This window comes from Molossus molossus, unplaced genomic scaffold, assembly GCF_014108415.1.
Source record: "Molossus molossus isolate mMolMol1 unplaced genomic scaffold, mMolMol1.p scaffold_m16_p_12, whole genome shotgun sequence".
In the NCBI taxonomy this organism is placed as follows: Eukaryota; Metazoa; Chordata; class Mammalia; order Chiroptera; family Molossidae; genus Molossus; species Molossus molossus.
Window position 1 is genome coordinate 29,376,530 of NW_023425347.1, and position 25,255 is coordinate 29,401,784.

The window sequence follows — 25,255 nt, forward strand, 5'->3', positions numbered from 1 at the left end:
CAGGACACAATGAGGCGGCCGCGGCCACGGGGCTCTGTTCCCCCGTGTCTCCTGCTTGAGAGAAAGCAGTTTCAAATATTTTCTTTACAAAGAACAGATTCTGATAAAACAAAGATATCTTTGTTGACACCCATTGGTCTCTCTCTCTCTCTCTCCTACACACACACCTTCCTTCCTTCCTTCCCTCGCCCCTCTTTCTCTTCCTCCTCCTAATTCTTCCCTCCCCTTTCCCACAACCTCTCCCTCCCCCTTTTCTTTTGACGAGTTGACAACACACAGTATAACAGTATTTAAAACCGTAAGAGATACACAGTTAAAGTCTCTTTCCTACTCCTGTCTTCTATCTAAGCTGCCCAGTCCCCGCCCCAACCCACCGCCATACACAGATTTATACACACAAGTAAACTATTGGTATTAATATATTTGTTTCTCTTTCCAGGGTTCCCCCCTCCAATGTATATATAAGCAAATTTGAATGGATATTATCTCCCAAATGATAGCCTACAAAACCCCTTGTTACATACCTTGCTCTTTTTACTTACCGTCATATTTTAGAGATCTTTCCATGCATAGAGACCTTACTCATTCTTTTTTGTAGCATCACAGTACTCCAGTTGTATGGATTCCCATCATTTATTTGACCAATTCTGTATTAATAGAAATTTAGGTTGTTTCTGATATTATGCCGTTACCAAGAATGCTTTACCAAGTAACCTTGCACTGTGTCTTTTTGCACCTGTCCAAGAATATCTGTGGCGTAAATTCCTGCAAATACCCTTCCTGGGTCCATGGGTACATGCACATGTAATCCTGATAGATTCGGACAAATTGCCGGTCACAGGCATCGCTCTGACCTTGCCCCCACCAACAGTGTGAACGGCTGTGGCCGTCCCTGTTGGGACTAGTTCCTGAGGCTTTCTTGGATAAGGAGGGGGTTACAGGGTATGGGCAGTTAATTAACTAGAACACTGGGTTCCCCAGAGCACTGTCCATGGCTGTTACCATTGAAATTCCTAAGCCCCAGTTTTTAATTACACAACCCAAGGAGGGAATATTTTTATTATTTTATTACAACTGAATAAGTGAGTACTCTTGGCTGCAAGTAATAAAATACAGTTCAAGTCAGCTTGGTGGAGGTGGGGTGGGGGGCAGGGAGAAAGGAAGGAGGCAAGAGAGGTGGTCATGTGAGGACAAGGATAAATGTCAGGGCACCAAAGGCAGGAATGCCACCATGTTCCAAGCCCTCCCTTGGAGAGGGACCGCGTAAGTGATTCAGTGTGTGTGCAAAGGACTTTGACTCTGAACTTGGGTCAGACACCCACCCCAGGTCCAGGCAGCTGTTAAACAGTACAGTGTCAGCATGTTGTCCAGACTGACGTCTGGAACCCACCACTCTGCAAGAGCAGCGCGACCAAGCAATCTTGTTCAGCTGGGCAGATGTTCCAAATCGCACCTGCTGCATGCACAAATAAGATGGTTTATCTTTGTCACTTTAAAATGACAACAAAAAGAATTATAAAAATAGAGCAGAAACAAAATGAATTCTAAGTGCCCAATACATCTCCCATTTAATTCACTCTGGTGGTTAGTTCTGCGGTTGTCATGTCACTGTGGCAATAATGAATTAAGTATGAGCTGGACAAATTGTCACCTCTGCTATTGTTTCTGTTCAGCAGGTAGTTTCCTAAAAACTGGGTTATTGAAGAAGGTTTTTAGAATAAGACTTAAATTTTTACATATTTTAAAACAAGATATTCTTTTTTATGAGTATTCTCAAAAAAATAAACAAATGTAAATTTCAGGGCTGGCCTATAGGACATATATCACAGAGATGGGTAATGCCACTTTAGAAAAGTGAGTTGTTTCTTTTTTGACCTGAAGGCAAATTGGCCAGAAGGAAAGCAGCCAAGTCTCTGAGTAATCTTCCCGAGGATTCACTGTTCTAAGTATGACCTTATGCTAGCAACAGGTCCTAAGTAACAAGAAAACAAGCCAAACTAGGAGGCCTGCTTCTACAAGACGAGAAACTCCAAGACAGCAATGTCTGAAGGCTCATTCTAATTACGTAACATTAGTGAGTCACCAATGTCATCAGAGATTATAGACAGCTAAACAGTCACCCTCCTTCTCCCTACATTTTCACAGCACATATGCTCTCAGAGACTTCTTTCACCCTACACTTTTTTTCACTAACCCTTACTTCCTTATTTCCTTTTTTTTTTTTTCTTTTCCATTCTGTGCTGTATTAGGGTTCTCCATAGAAACAGAAGCAATAGCACATATATATGGCCTATTATAAGGAAGTGATGGCTTCTGTAATTACGAAGATGCCACGTCCTCAGATCTACAAGTGAGTTGGCAGCTGGAGGTCCAGAGAGCCAATGATCTAGTTTCAGTCCAAGTCTACAGGCCTGAGAACCAAGAGAACCGGTGGTATCATCTGAAATAATTCTGAAAGCTGGAAGGCCCCTGAAGAGCACTGTCTCCCTGGAGTCTAAAAGCAGGAAAAGACAATGTGTGGACGCTCAGGCAGGAGGAGTCTCTCTTACTCAGAGAAAGTCAGCCTTCTTGTTTCACTCATCCGGTGACCGATGGGATAGGGCCCACCCACGTTAGGGAGGACACTCGGTTGTACTCAGTCTCGTTATTTAAATGTTACTCTTGCCCAGCTGGTGTGGCTCAGTTGGTTGAGTGTTGTCCCAGGCACCAGGATGTCGCTGGCTTGATTCCCAGTGAGGGCACATGCCGGGGTTGTGGGCTTGATCCCCAGCGGGAGATGTGCAGGATGCAGGCCAATGGATGTTTCTCTTTCATTCATGTTTCTCTCTCTCTCTTCCTCTCCCTTCCTTTCTCTGAAATCGATGAAAACAAATTTTAAATGTTAATCTCATCCAAAATCATTCTCACAGGAACACCTAGAATAGTGTTTGACCAAATATGTGGGCACCCCATGGCCCAATCAATTTAACACATAAAATTACCCGTCAAAGGTGCCTTTTTGTTCTCTGTGCACTGGCCACTACGGAGTGGGCCTAACACTGTGATCGCTCATGTTACCCCTCCTGTTTCCTACCTCTATTTCTTTACAGTAAAGTTTCTGGGCCGAGAAGACTGTACTCACTGTCTGAGACTTTTCACTGACTATTCAAACCAGTGGCATTTGGCATCTGTCCCCATTATTCCATTGAAATGTATTTCCTTAAGAACGCTCACAGTCTAATTCTCAAATTCTTTCCCCTGTTGTTCTCTGTAACAGCACAGCCTTTGAATTTCCTTCTCCGTCTCCAGCCCTTCTCCTCTGTGTTCTTCAGGGGCGGTGTTCCCCGGGGCTCACCATCTTCCTTTCTTCCTCACGTCCTAAACTCTGTCCATCCAACGTCCTACATTCCCTCGCTCTGAGCTATAAGCTCCTGACTCCAAAACCTGTATCTTTAACAGTCACTTTTCTCTAAATCCCAGACTCGTGTACATGAGCTGTAGATGGGTTCTCTCCCCGCATGACATTCCTCACATGACTGGAGCTAAACATGTCACACTGAAGTCATCATGTTCTCACAGTCTTCCTTCTTAACTTCCTCTCTCTCGGAATGATACTATCATGCAGCCAGTCTCCTACCCTTACACGGGAGATATTTATTACAAACTGTCCCTCTCCCTCACCTTCTACTTCCAGTTAGTTATTACGCTCTATCCATTCCACTTGTTAAATAGCTACTTCCTCTCCTTTCCCTCTTTCTGGCCCCTCCTCGATTCTGGTCCTTCCTCAGTTCTCATGCAGGTTCTAGCAGTGTTGTAATGCAGCTCTTTCCCCCTCCACTCCAGCAGCCTTTCCAATTCATCTGCTCGAGTCACCGTGATTTTATGACGAGAAAATGTGAGCAAGTTTCTTCCCAGTTAAAACGTTTCCGTCTTCCCACTGCCTTAGGGACGAAGAGGGAAAACAAGTCCAATAGTCTAGAAGAGACAATTAGCTGAGAGTGGCCACCGAGATGCAGAGAGGGGAGAGGAAGGCAGGGAGCTGGAGACCCTAACGAGCTAGAAATGACAAGATCCCACTGCTGCTTAGATGTGGGGGTGAGAATAAAAGAGGGGCTAAAGGAAACCTCTCCGTTTCTGATTTGGATGAGTAAGTTCATCGCGGTCTCATTCTCGGAGACTGGGACCTAGACCTTCCTTTCCTCACGGACAACAGCAAGTTGAGTTACCTGGGTGGGGCACCATGTCTGGGAAAACAAGGCCTTCAGGAAACCTAAAGGTCTGGGCAGAGATGAGTCAGAACCTAGTAAAGAAGAAGAAAAAAGTAATACCAGATGGGTAAAGGAGACAGATGAAAGCCACTGTAAATAGTCTGCCTCTAAAATCTCTATAGGAGTAGAGGTGTGGCAAACAACGCCCTCTCTTCTGCCAAGAGAGTCCTCGAAACTTACTGCAAAGACCAGAAAACAAATCAGGGCCATGCACTCAGCAAGACATTACCTAAGTACAAAAAGAGTTTAAAGGATGTAAAACTCTGACTTCCACCCTTGTTTATCTCACGATCATTGGCACGCCCTTTTTCTTCGTCAGGGTTTTGGCTGTCATTTGGCATACCTTGCTGTTTGAAGAAAAATTTTAAACATGAATTATTTTGTTGCTATGCCCCCAGGGTGCACATTTAGACATGAACATAAATGAAACAATAGACTGTCTTTTTCATCTCCCTCTCCTTACTGAGTCTTACCCGCTTAAAACAAAGGAAAGACTTGTTTTATGCATCTTTAAAACATACCTGAAAATTTCCAATTTACTTAAAAGCCCATCGCCTCCAGGGATCATTGTAGGGGAAAAAAACAACAACAAAAAAAACGCAAGGTCATTTGAAGAGCTCCATGCCAACCTTTAAACTGGTTAAACTGAGCCAACTACCTGATTTGACTGCTGAGCCAAATTCAAGTGTGTCCAATGCATTAGGGGGAACTCCCCAACAAATTCTTCTTTGTCATAGCCTGACGAGATTGCTGATATTTATTTATTGTTTTTATGCAAATGAGAAAGAATATATGCCATAACTAAGAAGTTTTCATAGATAGGTAGCCTGGTTAGGATACTGAATGGGGCCCTAGAGGGGGCTGAAAGATACAATATTTCTGCCAAAGAACAGCAAAAAAACGACTCTTTGCTCTGCAAGCAGGTGGCTGATAGACTGTTTTATGAAGAGTTTAATTAACTCTGTCTCCCTGTCTTAGTTACCTACCAAAATAAACTGTGTGAATCCCAACGAGGCAGAAGGCTCCATCATCAGCTGGCAACCTCTTAGCAAGGCTCCATGGCCTAGGGGAATGAAATTACTAAGGAAGACAAGTTAGTAAGTGTTTCGTTTCAAGAGGCGTCTATTTCAGGTACTGACAGGCAGCCAGTGAAGAGCCAGTGTGCTCTGTGGGCTGCATTCATCCCAGGCCCAGAACTGCCCTTCGACAGAACAGTGAAGGGAACCCCTCCGAGTCCCCCCCTGGGCTCTGCTCTCCCCTGTCTTGGTGTCCTCCTCTTGGGGAACATTGCCTGGACCCCAGATGGAGGTCTTTCTGACACTTTCTTTCATATGTCTGACCCAGGTCAGGCTCCATTCCCTCGGGACACTACCCAGGTGGTAAAAAAGGTAACCAGATACATGTATTCGATTGATAATGTTTAGGACTGATAAACGCTTACCTTCCGTGTCTTTTCAATAAATAGCATTTTAAGCATCGCCTCCAGGGCGGGGCCCTGTGCCAGGCCAGGAGCACTGTCCCCTCCGATCTGTGTCTGGATTCCACCCCGCCCGCCGCTTCCTTCAGAAGTTCTGTTTTCTTTCCCGTCACCAAGAATTCTCCAAGAGCACCAGGAAAAGAGTCTACTTTGGCATATATCCTCCTTCAGTAAGCATTTACTGAGCACCAACTGTGTACCAGATACTAAGCCAGGTCGCGGGGAAACTGGAGGGAGAAGCCAGCTGTTCTCAAGGGCCCACCAGCTAAAGGTCCTGTTCACGTCCGATGCGTGCACCGCGCCTGTGAGTCCACGTGGACAGGGAGCATCATTATAAACCTGAATTCCTACATGCGGGCCAAGAAAAGATTGCTTTTCTAATTTGTGAGTGTTTTATATGTGCTTCTTTAAAAGGTTTAAAATTAAATTGCGTTAGTAAGTCCTTTCACAAAGTTCCTTTACCGAAAAGAAATAAAGTTCATTCCACCAGGCTTTTCTGAGGGAAAACTGTGCTATATGCTCATCAAACCCATATGCTTAAACTTGTAAAACCTCCTAATAACCACCGTCTATGGCTGTTGGAAAGGATCTGAAATTTCACCTAAGTCAGGAGATTTACATTTTTTACTTTATTTTTTAAACAATGAAACACTTTTTTTTTTTTTTAGCCAGCTATTACCAAGAGTTTCAAAATAGAAAACAGTTCAGACTGGAACTGCTTTGATCAAAGGAGAGTGAAGAGCTCAGAGCTCTCTCTTCTAATCTCCCCTCCCCTCCCGACACCTCGGCTCCCGCAGATTTTTGGAATTGCACACCACAGAAACGATGACCCAACTACTCCTTCTGTCGCCAGTGAGGAAACTGAGATCCACCGAGAATGTGAGCTCATTTTAACTCATCGCATCTGCAACAACCCTGCTTCCCACTCAGGTCACATTCTGAGATACTAGGGGTTAGGGCTTCAACATACAAACTGGGGGGACACAAGTCAACCCAGAGAACTGCTTCCTGACCTGTTTGGATGAAGGTCTTGGTCAAGCCAAGGAAGCTCCTGATACCAGGTTCATAAAGGAAAGATGAGAGGCCACGTGGCCACTGCTGGGAGGAAGTCGGGAGCGAGAGTGTGTGTGTAGAGAGATGTCCCTGAGAAGGCACTGCAGCCGGGCAGAGGGATTCGCTTGAGCCGTGGAGGAGACACTTGCTTTATTGTCACAAGGAAGCAGGGAGGAGAAAGGGATGAGTCTGGATGCAAAGTGAATCTGAGGGGGACGTCGAGAGAGTTCCCTGTAGATGGTTTCTTCGTGGAGCAGGAGGAGACGCTGCCTATTGAGGCTGACCGTGGAGTCTTGGACTGGGGCTCAGTAGAGGGACAGGCAATAAGACCAGAGACTTGAGGAGAGCAGCGGAAGTCTGAAACAGCCCGGTGCATGACCACAGCCAGTTGTGTCTAGAGTAGGCACGCAGTGTGTCATCACAGAAGAGGACCAGTTATCATTGTAATAGAAATATAGGAGAATGGGAGGGTCAGCTGACCAGGGAACAGCGAAGGGCTGCCTAACAGTAACAAGGGACCAGATGGCATTGGTGACCATAAGTTTATAACGGCACTATCTGCAGGGGGTGTGGTTTTTCCAGCAATGCTCAACAGCTGGGCGATTGAAGTGGAGAAAGTAAACAATTGTGTTCATCCAGGCCTGGGCTTTGCCCAGGAGGGTGCACTAAAAGGACAAAGTGGCGAGGAGGTTGGAGAGCCTAGTAAGAGGAAGAAAGCCCAGGGCCCCAAGTCAGAGGAGAAGGAAGTGTGAAGTGAGGAGGATGTGACTCTTTCTGCTGGAGGCTTGAGCATGTCCGTTGTTTTCTGTTGACCAGAGCACATGGTTACTGCTGCCTCCTGGAGACACAGATGTTACCAGATGTGGCATGCTAATGAGCTGCAAGCTGATGGGCTCTCCTGCTGATCTTTCTACCCTAAGGTGGTCCTGACTGGTCCCAGCTGGGTAATTTAGCCATTTGTGCCCAGTGCCGCCCCAACTGTCAGAGTGTGCTCTGGGGACATGCGTACCCCTGTGAAAGCATGTCAATACCAAATGCATATTTGACATGTTTGTTCAGGCCCTAGGTCAGTGTGCTAATCTCAGTGTTATTTTCAAATGCTGTAAAGGCCAACTCTATTTATTTAGACTTTATTATTGTGAATCTTCCAAGGCCACAGACTTTCTCTTAGCTACCATATTTCAAATTAAAATGTGGGTATTGCTATAAATATTATTGTTATTATTATCACATACCTCTACTGACACTATTACAATCTCCTTGGAACCCAAGTTATCAGAATCACTTTGGTATAATAACAAATTTAGAAAGAGAAGTTTTTAGTAGTGTACTTAAACTATTCCTAGTACAGACTGGTTAAAACTAAGAAAAAAAGAATAAGTCTGAGTATCTTTGAAGGCAAAGGGCAAGAAGCTTTATGAAAAGGAGAGACTGATTTGGGGGTGTGGAGTGTGGGGGTACCAAGCGGGGCTGCCAAGGGGGCAGGAAGGTGTAGGTTCAAGCTTAGCAGAAGTCCTGTTTTTCTCAGTTGGGAATAAAGAGAGGGATGATGGAGATTTGTAAAGGAGAAAGGCAGGCCCCATGTGATCTCAATATTCTCTGAACTAGATCTAGGTATACATGTGTGAAAAAAGAAAAAAATACCGAACATTTTCAAAACAATGGGGACTCTCATACTCTGCTGGTAAAAATAACCACTTTGAAAACAGTTTGGTATTTTCCATTAAAATTGGAGATATGCATATCTATCAGCCAGCAATTTTGTTCCTATATATGTACACAACAACAATAAAGGTCTACTTAACAAGATTATTCCTAATGGCCTAATACTGGAGATGACTCAGTGGTCTATCAGCATTAAAATGGATGAATATTCATACCATGGAATAATATACAGCAATTAAAATTATAAGCTACAGCTGTAGGCAACAATATAGCTAAACTTCACAAACATAATGCTAACTAGAAGAAGCCAACATACAAGAATACGCACTGTATGATATGTTTATTTAGAGTTCAAAACCAGGGAATTGAATGTAGTGTAGGAATGCAGACTTAAGTGGGTAAAGTGTAAAGAAAGACACAGAGGGAATTTTCATAACAGGATAGATACCTAGGCAGGCTTATCCCTAACATTTGTGGGGCTGAAATGGAGAACTTTATGTCATAGGTCTAAATATTTATATTTGTAAATTAAACTTACCAGCTATTAAATAAAATATATTCTACCCTCCTACCTCGACAAATAAATAAAATATATTCTACCCTCCTACCTCGACAATATATCTTCATGGCAACCTGGAAGGCTGGATTGGAACTTAGAATTCCTGGACAGCTTGGAGCTTCTCACTAGAACATGTGACACCAGAAAAGGCAGCCCCCAGACCTCAAGAGCCACCCACCTTCTCCTCCCACCCTCTGCTCCACCCCATCAAGGGCCTTTGTGTTCATGTATGTGCATTCTCCAGTCCTAAGGTCTAACCTACATCCACGGCTCCTATCAAATACCTGCCCCCAGGTTACCCCTCAGGAAGGTAGACCTGAGGAAGAGGCCAGAAGACCTGGATGTTGGTGTAGAATCACTGGACGAGGAATCCAAATGTCCCTGGTTAGAAAAGGACTAATGGGTCCCAGATGGGCATGAACTCTTGGCTGTAGAGACTCCTCTCCCCTTGGAAAGGGACTAGGCTGAGGGAGGGCTAGAAGCTCAAAAACACAAGGCCCAAGACAAGGTCCCTGCATGGGGTTTGGGGCAGTACTGCATGTAAAGAAAAGGGGTTGTATTGGGAAGGGCACCCAGAAAACTTCTGGGGTCCTGGCACTATTCAATGGCTTGACCTGGGTGGCAGTTACATTTATAACAATTTATCAATTTCTACATTTGTTTTATACAGTTTTTTGTAGGTGTGTTATATTTCACAGTAAAGATTTAATGAAACCTCTCTTCTCTCTCTCTCTCTCTCTCTCTCTCTCTCTCTCTCTATATATATATATATATATATATATGTTATTCCTTGTGCTGTAGTTTATGGGATCCTCACAGAGCAAATCCGCTCTGAGTGGCTGCCTTGAAGCTCAGACATCTTGGGCAGTTAAAAATGTCTCAAGGTGTGAATCCCTAGGGAGAAAATGGCCAGAATGTTGAAAGCGCAGTAACTCTCTTTGCTGACTCTCCACTGTCTGTAGCCAACTCTCTTGGGTGACCATGGCTGAGTTCAGGCAGAGCAAATGAGTCACGGCCCATGTCCTCATGCCTGGCCACTGCAGTGCCTCAGAGGAAAATGTCTTGCCCCCCTTAACCACGGTTATAAACACTGTGTTTATCAAACCCAAATTACAGGAGGCTGTTCCCATTCTCGTAGAAGTGAAAGGAGACCAACTCTCAATTATCCTCTGTTTGCAAAGCAGTTCTAGGAAGACTTTTCCCCATAAGGGCAGTTGAATAGGCCTATTACACAGTGCACCCGGCTTCCACTATGTGCCAGACACAGTCCTTATTTTTCTCTTCCACATTTTAAAACATCCATTTAGTTGGGATTTTTTTCATTCTTGATAGGAAAAACACTTTCCTTTTACAAATGTTCGTCTTCCTGGTCCTCAAAAAGATTTCCGTGTGCTCCACATGGTTTAAGTATCAGGGTTTTTTCTAAGAATATGTATTTCAATGAAGGTTCATAAAGACAGACAGACACACACACACACACACACACACACACACACACCACACCATCCCCAAACTTTATGGCTGGGAGATGATGAAAAGGAAGGGAAAACTAGCCAGTTCAATTCACCCCAAAATCAAATTCTGGGCCATTTTCAGGAAACAAGAAAAGCATAGGGTTCCAGTAACCTTCACAAGCAGCTGCTGAGAGGTAGACTCAGACGTGTTTTGAGGCTTCAGAATGATAAAAGTAGCAACGTATTCGATTAGATTAAAGGGCAGTGATGAAGCAGTGGGGTGGAGGAGTTATAAAACAAGTTAAATCAGTAACAGGACAAAAGTGGATTATAGACAATGAAGGATCACTCGCTTCTCCCATCTGCCCCAGTAAGTAAAACACCTGACAAACATCACTTAAGACTCTTCCCAAAGCTGACCTTCTCCCTCTTTTGTGCCCTCACCAGACCCCCTTCACATTCCACCAGAGTCACATGTTATGTATGGCATTGCATTTTTTGGTTCTCCCTACTAAACTGTGGGTTCCTTGTGGACAGGTCCATATTTTATATGTCCTTGAAGTTCCAGCTAATGTGTAGTAAAAGAAAGCTCCCTAACCACTTTCTTTGATTGCATGAATGAATGAACGAATGAATGAATGAACGATGGGTTCCTTTCATGAGACAATGGATGTCGCTTTTCCAGCTGCTATGATGCAGTCCTTAAGTGATGAAAAGTGTCTCAACCCTTCCAAGTTTACCAACTTTTATGACTTTAACTTTGTTTTCAGGTTCAGGGAGCTGTGAATCCTGTAATGTCATACTCGGTCATGAGGACAGCGTGGATTCTTTAGAGTTATGAAAAGGAAGAAACTGGTCAGCAGACCAAAAACACTGGAATTGTCCTTTTCAAGATCCTCCAACATTCCTTGGCTTAAAAGAGAGAATCACCTGGAAAAATGTGGGCAAGGGTGAGTAGTGATGAAAGAAACATACTTTTGGTGTGATTGCCTTTTGTCCAGTCCAACGCAGACTAACTCCATTGGAACAACAATACAAATGGCTTTCCGTTTCGCCTGGGATTGCAACTAATATTTGAAATGAAAAGGTTAATTTTGGGTCACTAGATTTTGCTCTGGCAGGCGAATCTTTTTATATGGGTATACTGTGCCCACAGGAACTCCTCCTCCATTCAGAAACCTCTGGGGAAGCAGTCTTCGGGTATACAGCTGAACGTTCTGCTCAGTGCCCCAGCAAGTCTGGAAGTTACAGCGCTGAACTAGCAGAGGCTGATCACCTCGGTTATGGATTAGCCAGTTCTCCGGAGCCTCCTTTCCTCGTCCAATCGTCTTTAAACCCTTCCCCTTCCATTCAGCCATTCGAAAAACAAATCAGCTTGGCTTGTGCGGTGGTTAAAGTAAAGGGTCAATGCCCCTATCTAACTAAGGCTCCCTAAAGGTTTTGTGGAAATTAAGTAGAAGAAGTGATATGCAGTGGCACCTCCTGATGACTTGTCAGGGAGGCAGGCAGCATGGCGCGGCGCGGTGGCACTGGGGCCAGGCAGACCCGGATGTATATCTTCACTCTTATGCTTTTCAGTAGAGTAACCATGAGCCAGTTATTTGGCCATTTGAATCTCTGTTTCCAAATTTGTAAAATGGTGATAGGAGGATTATCTTGAGGATGAAATGAGAAAATGCACACAAAGTAACGTGCTCAAAAGAAAAAAAAAAAAACGAATTCCTTTATGTGCTCAGATCTCACTTGTTGTCTGTATCCCATGGAAGACGAACCAACACAAGTAGGAAAGCCCTGGGCAGCCCGCCGTTCTGAAGAGGCCCCATTGCACCTGCGGGGACGTCTGTAAGTTCAGGAAAATGACAAATGTTTTCTTTAAACATTTGATAAGTATTCAAAGAATTTCTATGGAAGTCTTTAAAAACTAAATAGATTGTCATATCACCATGGTATTTTAAAGTAAAGTAACCTCTTAAAAATCCCTAGTCCTGCTCTGGCCAACATGGCTCAGTTGGTTGGGCATCATCCGGTGCACTGAAGGTCGTTGGTTTGATTCCTGGTCAGGGCACGTGCCTGGGTTGCAGGCTCAATCTCTGATGGGGGACCCGCAGGAGGCAACAGATCAATGTTTCTCTCTCACATCAATGTTTCTCTGTCTCTCTCCCTCTCCCTTCCTCTTCTTCTCTCTCTAAAAATCAACTAAAAATCTTTAAAGTGTGTGTGTGTGTGTGTGTGTGTGTGTGTATCCCTAGTCCTGTAAATCTACAACAAAAATCTGTCACAGAATCAGACACTCCAGAGGCTTCAACCAAACCAAATTACAAATCTGAAACCAGAACCAATTACATTGATTTGTGATTCCTTAAGTCATTTGGCATGAATATTAATTTCTTAATGAAGAGTGAAATTAAAATAATCCCTTCTCATTTTTTAATAGCTACTCAGCCAGTTTTATTAAATGGAGACAAAGAGCAGAGAGAGGGGAGCGGAGAGAGAGAGAGCTTAGTGTTCTATAAAGCGAGCCAGTATTTCATTCCATGTGAGTGCTTGCCATGAGCATTAACGCTGTGGTATTATAACAAATGTATGTTGATTCTCAACTTTTGGTATTCTAGACCTGAAAAACAGATCATTCTACCACCTGAAATCTTCAATTTGCTTTGGAATTATCTATGTTCAGAGTCCAAGGGTTCTCTGAGGTCATTAATCTCATCACTTCTAGGTGGTTTTTTAAAAAATCATTAAACTTTATTTTGATGTTCTTTACACACACACACTTGCTTGTAACTTCATGCTAGACTAAGTAAAATGTAAATATTTGGAAATTATTAGCATCACCTCACAAAAAGGAGCATTTTATTCCTTGTCCTCCGTGCTTCCTGAGAATACATTCGTGCTCTCCTTCGGGAGGGCAGGATGCTGGTCAAAAATATGGACCTGAAGCCACACTGCCTGGTTTGAACGCCGGCCCAGACACTAACAAGCAGCATGACCTTGAACAAGTGATTTCGTGTCCCTGTGCCTCAGTTCCTAGTGTGTGCATTGCTTAGAGTTGGGCTCTGTCACGCTCTCGTTGAGCAAAGGCCCTCAAAAGAGGATTCGGCGAAACGCAGGGTTCTGCAGCACAGACGAGGTCAAGTCCATGCAGCTGAAAGGAACTGCTAAGGAGGACGGTGGGAGAAACGGAGTGAGGAAAGGCCTGGGAGACAACAGGCCGTGGGAATCTGGCTCGGGCTAGACTTGGCTGCGCGCCGGAGCTCCCTGCTGCGGGATTTTCTGGTTCCAGCAGCAAAAGGAATATACCATGAAGGGCATGGCCAGCACACGCCTTTAAAGAAACCTGTGCTAAACTCATAAGTACTCTTAAAAAATAAGCCCCTTATCAAAAAAAAAAAAGCCTCCGCAAGTAACAGCCATGGCTGAGTAACTGCAAACACCAATGAGAAGGGGCGAGCCCGCGCTCACACCGGGAGCCATGGAGGCTGCGGGGCCAGCGCAGCTCCCTCTGCCTTTCTGCAGGAGTCGGTGGGTGCAGCCGGTTCCCTCCCCAGACACCTGCGCGCAGCTTCCCCGAGTTCCCCAGCTAGCGGTGATGGCCCTAGGGGAGTGCTGACGCCACAGAGTGTGCAGAGACTGAGCAGCAGGGGGGTATGGTTTGGTTGCATTTTCAGAAACCAACGCACCACTGAGGATGGTAAAGGAACTGGCTCAGAAAAATGGAGAAAATGAAAGCAAAATCTTTGAAACTGTAATTTTTTTTTTTGCATTCTTTCCCATTCTTCTTTATACTAAGGCAGGAAGTGGGCAGTCGGATGTGGGCTGCTATGGTTAATCCAAAGGACAAAGCCAGACTGGACTATCACCTCACAGAGGCCAAGATGTATTGACTGACAGAACTGGAAACTGTGGTCCTCTTTTTCCCCATTAAGTACAGGTTCACCTCAGGTCTGAAACAGCTGTCAGACTGTGTGTGTGCGCGTCTGCCACAGGCTTGTGCTAAACGTTGTAAAAAGAAGATGCAGAGGAGGAATTCATATGCCTTTTTTTCACCTTTTTATTTTTATCCTCACCCGAGGACATTTTCCATTTTTTTGTTCAGATAGAGTGGGAGAGAGAGAGAAGACGAGAGAGAGAGAGAGAAACATCGACGTGAAAGGGACACATCGAGTGGCTGCCACCCGCACAACCAACCAGGGCCGGGGACAAACTGCAACCGAGGTACATGCCCTTAGCGGGAACCGAACCCAGGTCTCTCTGTACCGTAGGCCGACGCTCTAACCGCTGAGCCAAACCGGCCAGGGCCTTTTTTTCACCTTTTAAAAAGTATGATTATTCTGACATATTTTACGGAATGTGAAGACTCTGTCTACTGACAATTATTACCTTACCTCCGTACACCTAAGTGACAACCGAACCTGTTCATATTTCTCAATTGTTCTGTGAGAGCGAAGATGAAGGAGGAGCTCTCATCTACCTTTGTTAGTCTGTTCTGGCTGCCATGACAAAATGCCACAGACTGGGAGACTCAAACAACAGCAATTTCTTTTCTCACAGTTCTGGAGGCTGAGAGTCCAAGAGCAAGGTGTGGGCAGGTTCGGTTTCTTCCGAGATTTGGTGACTTCACGTGGCCTTTCCGCTGTGTCCCGATCTCCTTTCTTATAAGGACACCGGTCATCCGAATTAGGGTCCGCTCCAATCATTTAACCATAATGACCTCTTTAAAGACCTTATCTACAAATACAGTCACATTCTGAGATACTGGGAGATAGGATTTCAACATCTGAACAGGGGAGAAGGGGCGCCTGGGAACACAATTCAGCCCATAACACTGTCTAAGCATAAGCCTAATGTATTCACAAGAAAAAATTAATTTAATAACATCACAGGGTGAGTTCCCAGAGAAGTAAACTCTGGAGGGATGCAGATTTGGACGCAGGAGTTTCGGGGGGATGCTCTTGGGAACATCCATAGGCTGTAAGGACAAGGACTGGGCAGGGGGAACGATGGGCAGCAGCACAGTTATCATAGACGCCCTGACTAGCCACGTGGCCCCTGATGCTGGGTGGTCCGTCTGAGTTGTCTGGAATTGAAGCAAGGAGCTGGGCTTTATCCCCTGCCCGAAACAGACATAGGACGTGGGCTGTCCCAGAGAGGAGGCATGACATGCTTTAGGAGGTTCCCTGCAGCGGAGGACAATCTCAGGAGGAGAGTGTAGAGAGCTGCCAGTCACCAGGTGTTCAGGAGGTGACAGGATGGTTGAGATGAAGCTGAGTCTCTGGTCAGTACAGTGCAGTGCAGCCATAACAGAAGCTCCCCATGTGAATGGAAGGACTTGCCATTATCTTCTTAAGAAATTTGTCATAATGTCTCTCAGTAGATCAAGGGGTGACCCTCAAACATGTGCCCAATACTGGACACTTAGAAAATGCCCTGCAGGATGGTCAGTGAATGTGGCTTAGTGGGGAAATATGCTCTTTGGAGCCAAAAGAGATCCAGGTTCAAATATCTGCCCCACTGTTTATTGATATTTTGTACCCTCTCTAAACCTACAATTTCTCCTCTAAAAAATTAGGATAATAATAGCAGCTTTGTTGGACTATAGCAAGATTTAAAATTGAAAAATACTACTTAGGGTGCCTGGTACAATGCTTGACACCCCAAGAAAGGCGTGTGAAAAAGGTCAGTTCCCTTCCCTTTCTTTTAGCAAATACTGAATTGATGATAATCGATTACAACCCAGAAATAGAGGTTTGATCTCCTGACTTGAAGAACATTTCTCAAATTCTAGTGTGATCGAATTCACTGTAAAGATTGTTCAAATACAGCCCTGGCCAGTTTGGCTCAGCGGTTGGAGCACCGGCCTACGGACCAGAGAGTCCCGGGTTCGGTTCCCGCTAGGGGCACATACAAAAAAAAAAAAAAAAAAAAAGATTGTTCAAATACAGATTCCTGGACCCCCCTCACAAGTGAATCTAATGCAAAGAATCTAGGGTAAAAACCAAGAACACACCACTTTAGCAAGCTCCATGGGGGTTTCTGATCCCCAGAAAATTGTGAGGCCGCAGCTCAAAGCTGTGGATGTGATCTCAGTGAGAATCGGAGCCCAGGCCTGGCCATGTGGCTCCATTGGTTAGAATGTCATCCCCTGTACCAAAAGGTTTTGGGTTCGATCCCAGGTCATGGTACGTACGGGGGGCAACAGAGCCATGTTTCTCTCTCACATGGCAGTTTCTCTCTTTCTCCGTTCCCTCTCTCTAAAATCAATAAACACATCCTCAGGTGAGGATTAAAAAAAAAGGGAGTCCAGTGCTTAGAACATGCCAGGGGTCACTTCCACTCCCCACACATTGTCATTTGTTCTGTTGTGTGGATGTGCCCATCACATCACAAAGATATCTCCCCCTTGCATAAATGATGTCCGGTAAAGAATCAAACCAATTCTCCTTTTTTTAAAGATGTAGTTTCATTGAGGTATAAATTATAACTATAAGGCAATTTAGGGCAGACTGGAATTTTATTAGGGGGGTGGATCCCCTGAGCTTGTCTGGAAAACAGAAAGCACACTCAAAGGTGAGGTGTCCGGCAGGTGTGAGACTCACTGGGCCTGCAAAGAGGCCCGTCTGGATGGAGATTTAACTTTCTCATTTAAATCAAGTAAAATTGAGCTCCCTGGATAGACTTGCTGAAGGCTTTCTGCGTTTGATTATGGGTCACAAAGCCCAGCTGCACTGTAGAAATTATACTGTCAAAAAGACACTGACCAAGGTCCAGAAAGTAAACAGGAGCAGGAACACGGAAAGTGACCCCTGAGCACAGACGGGCTTTCACCCGCTACCAGACCTTTTCCTGATTTAACACGGGCCATGTGGTTTCCCAGTGTCTTCTGTGGCTTTCTTCTCCCACAGAGAGGCCTCATTTATTCTAAAATATGAAGCTTTGGGGATTTCTTGAAAATGGTACTTTCACTCAGTAAAAATATGTCAAGATGAAAATGTTATCTGTGGGAATCCATTTGGAAAAAGGCTTAAACCAAGAACATGAAAGAAACAGTCTGCTTTCCCCAAACCAGTCCCACCCAGACCTAATCACTTTCCCTATGACAAAAAAAAAAAAAAAAAAATTATTGAAGAGCCCTGACCGGTTTGGCTTGGCGGTTAGAGTGTCGCCCGTGGACCAATGAGTCGCGGGTTCGATTCTGGCCAAGGGCACGGACCTCAGTTGTGATTCGTCCCTGGCCCTGGTTGGGGTTGTGCGGGAGGCAGCCACTCGATGTATCCCTTTCACATCAATGCTTCTCTCTCTCTCCCTCCCACTCTGTCTGAAAATAAATGCAAAAATATCCTCAGGTGAGGATTAAAAAAGAAAAAGAAAATTATTGAAGAGGCACAGCAAAAATATTACAATCACTGGGAAGCCACGGGGGTCTCTGCATTCTCCATCTCCATGTAAACATCACAGTGCAGGAATCTGAGTTCTCTGTCATCATTTTTCCACAATTTGTCTTAATTCTATTTTTTTTTTTTTCAAAATATTTCTCCACATTCAACCAGAGCCTCATAACACACAGAGTCACTGTTACACTTAAAGGAACCATTCCTTCAGCGCCATCCACAGGCCCCTTGGTCTTGACACGGGCTCATTCAGAGAAGCATCTTTGAGTAAGGGTCAGTGAAACAGTGGGTTTACATCTAGTGCTTCCTTCTTGTGCTCGGATCTCTTTCTACCTCTGCCCTGTAGGCCGCCGTTCCTCAGACAGAATTTTGGAGCTGGAAGAACACATGAGTTCGGGTAGGGCTGCAGTAAGCTTTGGTGACGGGTACACCTTGTCACCTCGAGGCTCGGCACAGCACAGCTCCGTCCCCACTCCTGTGACAGTCAGTGAGCAGCCATCCTCGGGGATTTGGTTTTCTCCATCACGTGGCCCCGCCGTCTCTGGGTACTTCGTTTCCAGCCACGCAGATAGGGAGAGAGTGGGTATGGGACGTTGTAGGGAGCAGGCCAGAAAAGTGGGGTAAGGCTGAGAAATGCAGAGAAGTACAAAGATGCTATAGAGTTCGCCTCAGAGAGTCCTTCGGTGCCCCTTGCTTTCAGTCCCTTCAAGTTCTGTTTTGTTTTCATTGAAGCAACCAAGACCCGGAGAACTAAGTTACGCACAGCCAGTCAGTGCCAGTTCAGCTCGCTGCCAGCCAAGAGTCCTCTTGTCCACTGCTATTAATGCCAGAAATGGCAAGATACAGTTGGAGTATTGTTTCTAGAACTTTCTAATCAGGATTCCAGGGTGAGGAGGACTGTGACCACCCTGCTCCGAAACCCACAGTTCCGGAGCCGTCCTCAGGCTGAGAGCCGGACCGACGAATGTTTCAAGGAACAAGCTCCAGTAGCAAACCCTAATCACGGGCAACACTTCTCGGCTCCCAAGGGATATAAAATTACTTTGCAGAAAGTCAAGAAAAATAGAAACAGAATACCCTGTAATGCTTTCTTCAGAGGCCAAAAGTCACCTCTAAGGCTGCATTTTGTGCTTGATCCTGTCAAGACAGCTGAGCGGGGGGAGACTGGGTCTTATGGGGAGAGCAGTCTGAATGTCAGCCTGGTTCGCAGCCATTGCATTGGCTCATAGAAAACACCTCCCGAAAGGTTGTCTGTCCTCTCCATAGCTGAGATCAAATAGAAGAAACAGAGACTTAAAAACAATGCCTGATAAAGAAGGAAGAAATGGGTGTGGCAAGGATGGTGTCCTTGGTGGTTCTGACAGCTGTCTGAAGAGCTGGCCTCGCACTTGGAAGACACTCCCTTGTGGAAACGGGGGTCAGCCCCGCCTCACCCCTAACTGTCCACATCAATGTCTAGTGAACACCTACTTACGTACCTATTTTTTGTTCTTTGGTCTGACTTTACCATTGCAAAGGTTACAGATCTGGATTTTTTTTTTTTGCCTGGACTTTAAAATTTGAAACTGGAGATCTGATATTGAGTAGTTAAAAGCTGCATAGTGGTTCTCAGTTTCAAGGATCTTAGACAAACTATTTAACATTCTGAGGTCTCCCTTCCCCCACCATAACAGCTACAGAGGAAAAGAAATAAGAATTGCATCTGCCACCTGGCTGAAAATTAAGATGCTGATTTAATCTAAACATTTCTGATCACATGAAATCAAATAACAATGCTGACAGCAACTAGATTTACAGCAGTGTCCGGTTACATTACTTTATTTAGCTGCCTTCTCCCATGATACAATCACATCGCATAGATTTACAGATCAGATAGTAACATAGTAAAGAATTTAATATGTGCCTCCATTTTCAAATCTTTCTCTCTCATTCTCTTCTTTCTATGCTCACTGTTCCTCTCTTTAAAAGAAATGTTCTACTTATAAGTTGGGGGCATATTGTGTCCATCTTATTAACAGTGATCTTGCAGCCAGTGAAATTAATGGTTTTCCTGAATCACAGGTTAGCTTATGGCAAAGTTTGGCCTCAAATCAAAGGTCAGAATGGGGACCAGGAGGGATAGAGCCAGGCCAGGTAGGAATCTCCAAAATCCTGGGGGGAAAAAAAAGGTAGCTTTCAGAATTAAACTAGTAAAATTAAGCATAAAATACATGCAAACTAGTAAGACAGAAGGGATATAATTAGCCAATTGTGGAAGTAAGCCAATAAATCACCCATCTGTGTATAAAATAGAAGTCTGTGGAAGCATCTAAACTACAGTCCCATTGATCTGGGAGTACAGTAATGAGGAAGATGTACATGTGGTTATAAGTTAGTGAGCAGGAAACTAAGTGGCTGCGTCACACCTGATTGAAAAAGGCTATGTGAACAGAAGGACTTAGTTGGTCAAGAAAGCAGTAAAAAGAATCAGAGGGTCATAGAGGCCCTCTGGATGGCAGAGCTTATCAACCTGGAAGATTTAGGGAAGACAATCTTGGCAGTGTTCACCAAAGCATTATGGTTCCCTTGGCAAGACTATCCCTTTTGTGGATAAGAGTGCCTCAAGCCATTGACAATAATATTCTAAGATCAAGTAAAAGCCTTGTACTGTTTCCGTAGACACCAAGCAACCTTGTGATAATTTGGCTCTTCATATAGAGAGCCTATTGACAGAGCTACCTCAAAGCTTTCTGGTCTACTTGCCAGTTGAATTATTATTTTAAATTACTATAATTATATTGATGCTGTGAGATGCTCCACCTTAAGCCAACAAAATCACTTCTTTGAAATGAACAGACCTTATACCATGGTATATTCTTCAAGTTAAACACCAACTTATGGGGTACACCTGGGCAGGCAGCCCGGCAACAGCTCGGGCTTCACTCTGTGCTCTTCTTGAACTGGGGCTGAACCAGCTGCGTGTCATTTCGACTCAACCTTATATAAAGTCAAGATCAAGATGTTCTAATAATATGACTGCCTGTAGTGATCTGACAAAACAATTGCCATATTGTAAGCCAGAAGTAGTCTGCAGAATGAAGGGATGGAAAGAACCTAAACCATTTTAACAGGCCATGTGCTGATTTACAATTGTTTCTGGGACCCCGCCATAGACAACTTTATCAAAGATACCAATGTAGTTGACAGGCTAATGTTTTCCAGGTTTTTTCACACTTTATCTAGTTGCAGTAATTGTTAGGTGATAAATACAGTGACAGCTCATTACAAAATTCAGCTTCCAGAGCTGAAAGGTGAAGTGGCACCTCTCACCTGCTGGGTGATAGGTTAGCATCTTACCCCTGTCCCTTCTCCACTCTCCACCCCATAGCTCTGTCTGGAATCTTGTGCACTTGAGACATTAGATTCTCTTGTGTGTCTAGTAAGAAGGATTTGTATAATCATGTACCCTCATGCTATTTTGTCTGCAGACCTTAACTACTTGGGTTTTTAAATAGCTTTATTGAAGTATAATTGACATAAACTACACACATTTAAAGTGTATGTTTTAATAATGTTGACATACATATACTCCTGTAAAATCATCATCACAATCAAAATAATGAACATAACCATCGCCCTCAAAGTCTCCTTGTACCCTTTACAATCCTATTCTGCCCCTTCCTACTCCCATCCCATCCCCAGGCAACCATTGATCTGCTTTCTGCCATTATATATTAGTTTGCAATTCCTGGAAATTTATTTAAATGAATCACACAGTACATACTTATTTTTGTTTTCTGGCTTCTTTTACTAAGCATAATTATTTTGGTTTTTATCTATGTTTTGGTACATATTAATAGTTCATGTATTTTCATTGTTGCTGAGTAGAATTCATTATATAGATGGACCACAGTGTATTTATCCATTCACCTGTTGATATATACTTGGGTTATTCTCAGTTTGGGATAACCAGGCATAAAGCTCTATGCACATTTGTGTAGAAGTTTTCCCATGGACATGTGCTTTCTTTTCTCTTGGGTAAATGCCTAAGAATGGATGACTAGGTCGTATGGTGAGTGTAGGCCTAACTTTCTAAGAAACTGATAAACTATGTTCCAAAGTGGTTGTACCATTTTATATTCCCATTAGCAACATATGAGAGTTCCAGTCCCTCCACATCATTGCCAACACTTGGTATGATCAGATTTTTCTTTTGATTTTAGACATTCTCATAGACACACTATCTTAATTAGTGTAGCTTTATAATGTCTTAAAGTCAGGTGGCATTAGTCCTCCAACTGGGTTCTTCTTTTGTATCTATTTCCTTGACTTGTGTGCATTGAGTGAGAAAGCACACGTATGTAGTTTAGTATGGCACAGGTTGCGGGTCAGATTGCCTGTGTTCTAATAGGTGTGTAGTGGTATTATATTGTGGTTTTACTTTGCGTTTCCCTAACGACTAAGGATGTTGAGCATCTTTCAATGTGCTTGTCATTTGTGTACCTTTTCTAATGTCTCTTCATATAGTTTACCCATTTTGTAAATTGGGTTTTGTTTTCTTATTATTGAATTTTGAGACTTTCAAAAATCTATTCTGGATGCATTTATTTTGGCAGATACACAGATGTGTTGTAAACATTTCTTCAAGTCTCTGGCTTCTCTTTTTATCTATTAACAGTGTCTTTGGAAGGGCAGACATTTTTAACTTTGATGAAGTCCTATTTATTAATTTGTTGTTGTTGTTTTTATGGATTATGCTTTTGGTGTGGTATCTAAGAAATCTTTGCCCAAGTTCAAAACATTTTCTCTTTTCTTCCAGAAATTTTATAGTTTTAAGTTTTATGTTTATCTCTGACCCATTTTGAGTTAATAGTTACATGATGGAAGGCATGGATTGAAGTTCATTATTTTAGATATGGATATCTACTTGTACTAACACCATTTGTTGAAAAGACCATGTTTCGCCACTAGATTTTCTTTGTACCCGTTGTCTATATATGCATGGAGACCTGTTTCTGTTCCATTGATCTGTGTGTCTATCTTTAAGCCAATGCCACACTCTCTTAATTAGTGTAGCTTTATAATGTCTTGAAGTCAGGTGGCATTAGTCCTCCAACTGAGTTCTTATTTTGTATCTATTTCCTTAACTTGTGTGCATTGAGTGAGAAAGCACACATATGTAGTTTAATATAGCACAGGCTGTGAGTCAGATTGCCTGTGTTCAAACCAGCACTACCACCTATAGCCAAGCAATCTTGTGAAATTCACAACACCTCTAGAACTCAGTTTTCTGATCAGCAAAATGCAGAAAATACTAGCACCTCCCTTGTAAGGGTCCTCATGAGAGCAAAATGGAGTCATTAAAACTATACTTGTCATGTAATAAGCAACTAATAAATGTTAGCAATGGTTGTTGATTTTGCTATTAATAGCACTTAACACAGCATCTGTAATATAGTAAGCACCCCCCAAAAAGGGTAGATTTTATTAGTCGTTTGTATAGCAAATTAAGCCACTTGGCTAAAACCTTCATGTATGCTTCTCATCAGATTGAATACCCCAGGCTGAACTGAATTTGCTGGAAGGAGACACAGGTCAGAGGCTCCCCATTCTGCTCCTTGGAGGTTGTACTTTGAGACTGCATCAGGCACATCTATGCAGACTCTCACCACAATGGGCAACTTTCCCACAATTAGCTTTACTGTTGGCTTCCTTAATTTCTCTCTGCCCATCTTGGGGTCTAAAAGTCTGGAAGAGATTGTCTGAATCTTTTTCTCTCATTGCTCCTGAAAATCTTAGAAAGCTGATTCCCTCATGGAGATGTATCTACTCTACCCTTGGCCTATGCTGTGGGGTAAAGAAGGGTCCAGGTCACCTTTTGTAATACTTGACTATCTTTATGGTATGATATGATTCCCAAATCCAGAAAGGCTCTGTGCATCTGTCATTGCCACCACCACTACCCTCTACCTCTGTGCACATGCGCGCGCGCACGCACGCGGGCACATGGACACACACGTACACCCAATCTTCCTCCTGGCTTGCTGACACAGATTGTCTAATTGGAGATCCATTTCTGTGCTTGATGACTTTGTTCCTTGTAAAAACACAAATTATCTTTGAAGGTAAAATAATCATTAACTTATGCTAGGTGACAGTATGGAGTAATAGTAAGAGCCCTGGACCGGGAAGTACAGGTTTGGATTCTAATCCCAGCAGCCTTTATTCTTCCTCTTTAACCTCAGATTCCACTTCAGCTCCCTGCTGTATAATGAGCAGATGTTGGCATTTGAGCCATTCATTCAGTCAGCAAATCTTTCCTACCACTTACCATGGCCCAGTGTTATTTTAAGTGCAGAAGATAACATCATTGAACAAAACAATATTCCTCCTTCCACAGAGCTTATAGTCAATTCAGAGATATAGATAATAAGCCAATAAAGATATGTGTAATAGGTCATCGAGTAGTGGTGAATAACAAGAAAAATAAGCAGCTATAGATGGAGAATGAAAAGAAATGCTAGTTCAGACAGAGTGTTAAAGGAAATGCCTTCTGAGGCGGTGACAGTTCAAGAGAGACCTGAGGAAAGCGACATGACATACGGCTAGCTCGCAGTAGAACATCCCAGACAGAGGGAGTGGTCCGTTTGAAGGTCAAAAGGCAAAAGTGTGTCTGAAGTGTTTGGGAAAAGTAAAAAAGGCCCATATCATTGCAAGACAGTTGGTCTAAGGGCTAAATCATTTAGGGCATGAGAGGCCAGAATAGTGACTTCTGCATATATTCTAAGTGACATGGGAAACCTCTGGACAGTTTTGAGCAGGAGCATGAAAAAATCTGACTTTTTTCGAAAATATCTTTCCCCGAGGTCTGAAATGGCGAATAATATAGAACAGGATGCTTAGGAGAATGAAAATGAAAGGCAAATTTCAACAGATGAAAGTGAGAATTCCTCCTAAATCCTGGAAATAAACCAAATAACATCAAGTCAAAAGCTGCTCCATGGAACTCTTTTCTTCTTCCTCACCCCCAACCCGAGGCCAGGATCAGGACTGGGACCAGGAAAGCCAGGTCTAAACTTCGATGGCCCACCCACACCACCACTGCCACCGCTGCCCTTCTTATGCTGGCTGCCTCCGTTTTCATCCGCACCAACAATCTCCCCACCACCTCCCATATGTCCATATTCTCCTGATGATCCTGCCACTTCGGAGAGTATGTTCATCTCTTGTTACATGAGTGGCTATCATACTGGTTACTATATGGGTTTCAAACAAATAAAAAAGAAGGAAGGTGCTCCCATTTTAATTAAGGAGTAATTCATACAGTATTCTTTAATAGGTGCAGCTCTCTCCCAAGGAGAGGGGGACTTCGATGTGCCCAGGTCAATGTGAACAAGTTTTCACCATTTTCTTCATGAGCATAATCATGAAGT

General features: G+C 43.6%; 1 protein-coding gene across 3 annotated transcripts in view; it reads left to right on the forward strand.

The window, feature by feature from the left end:
- Positions 1-25,255, forward strand: part of NEDD9 (neural precursor cell expressed, developmentally down-regulated 9) — a 206,089-nt gene that overhangs the window by 70,135 nt on the left and 110,699 nt on the right. For 2 of the 3 annotated variants that reach the window (XM_036255612.1, XM_036255611.1), the window contains one exon: positions 11,226-11,405. In XM_036255612.1, the coding sequence (XP_036111505.1) occupies positions 11,394-11,405 (12 nt within the window). In that variant the 5' untranslated portion in view covers positions 11,226-11,393. Of the gene's footprint in view, positions 1-5,225; positions 5,345-11,225; positions 11,406-25,255 lie in introns of all 3 variants that reach the window. The other variant, XM_036255613.1, reaches the window with a different exon arrangement.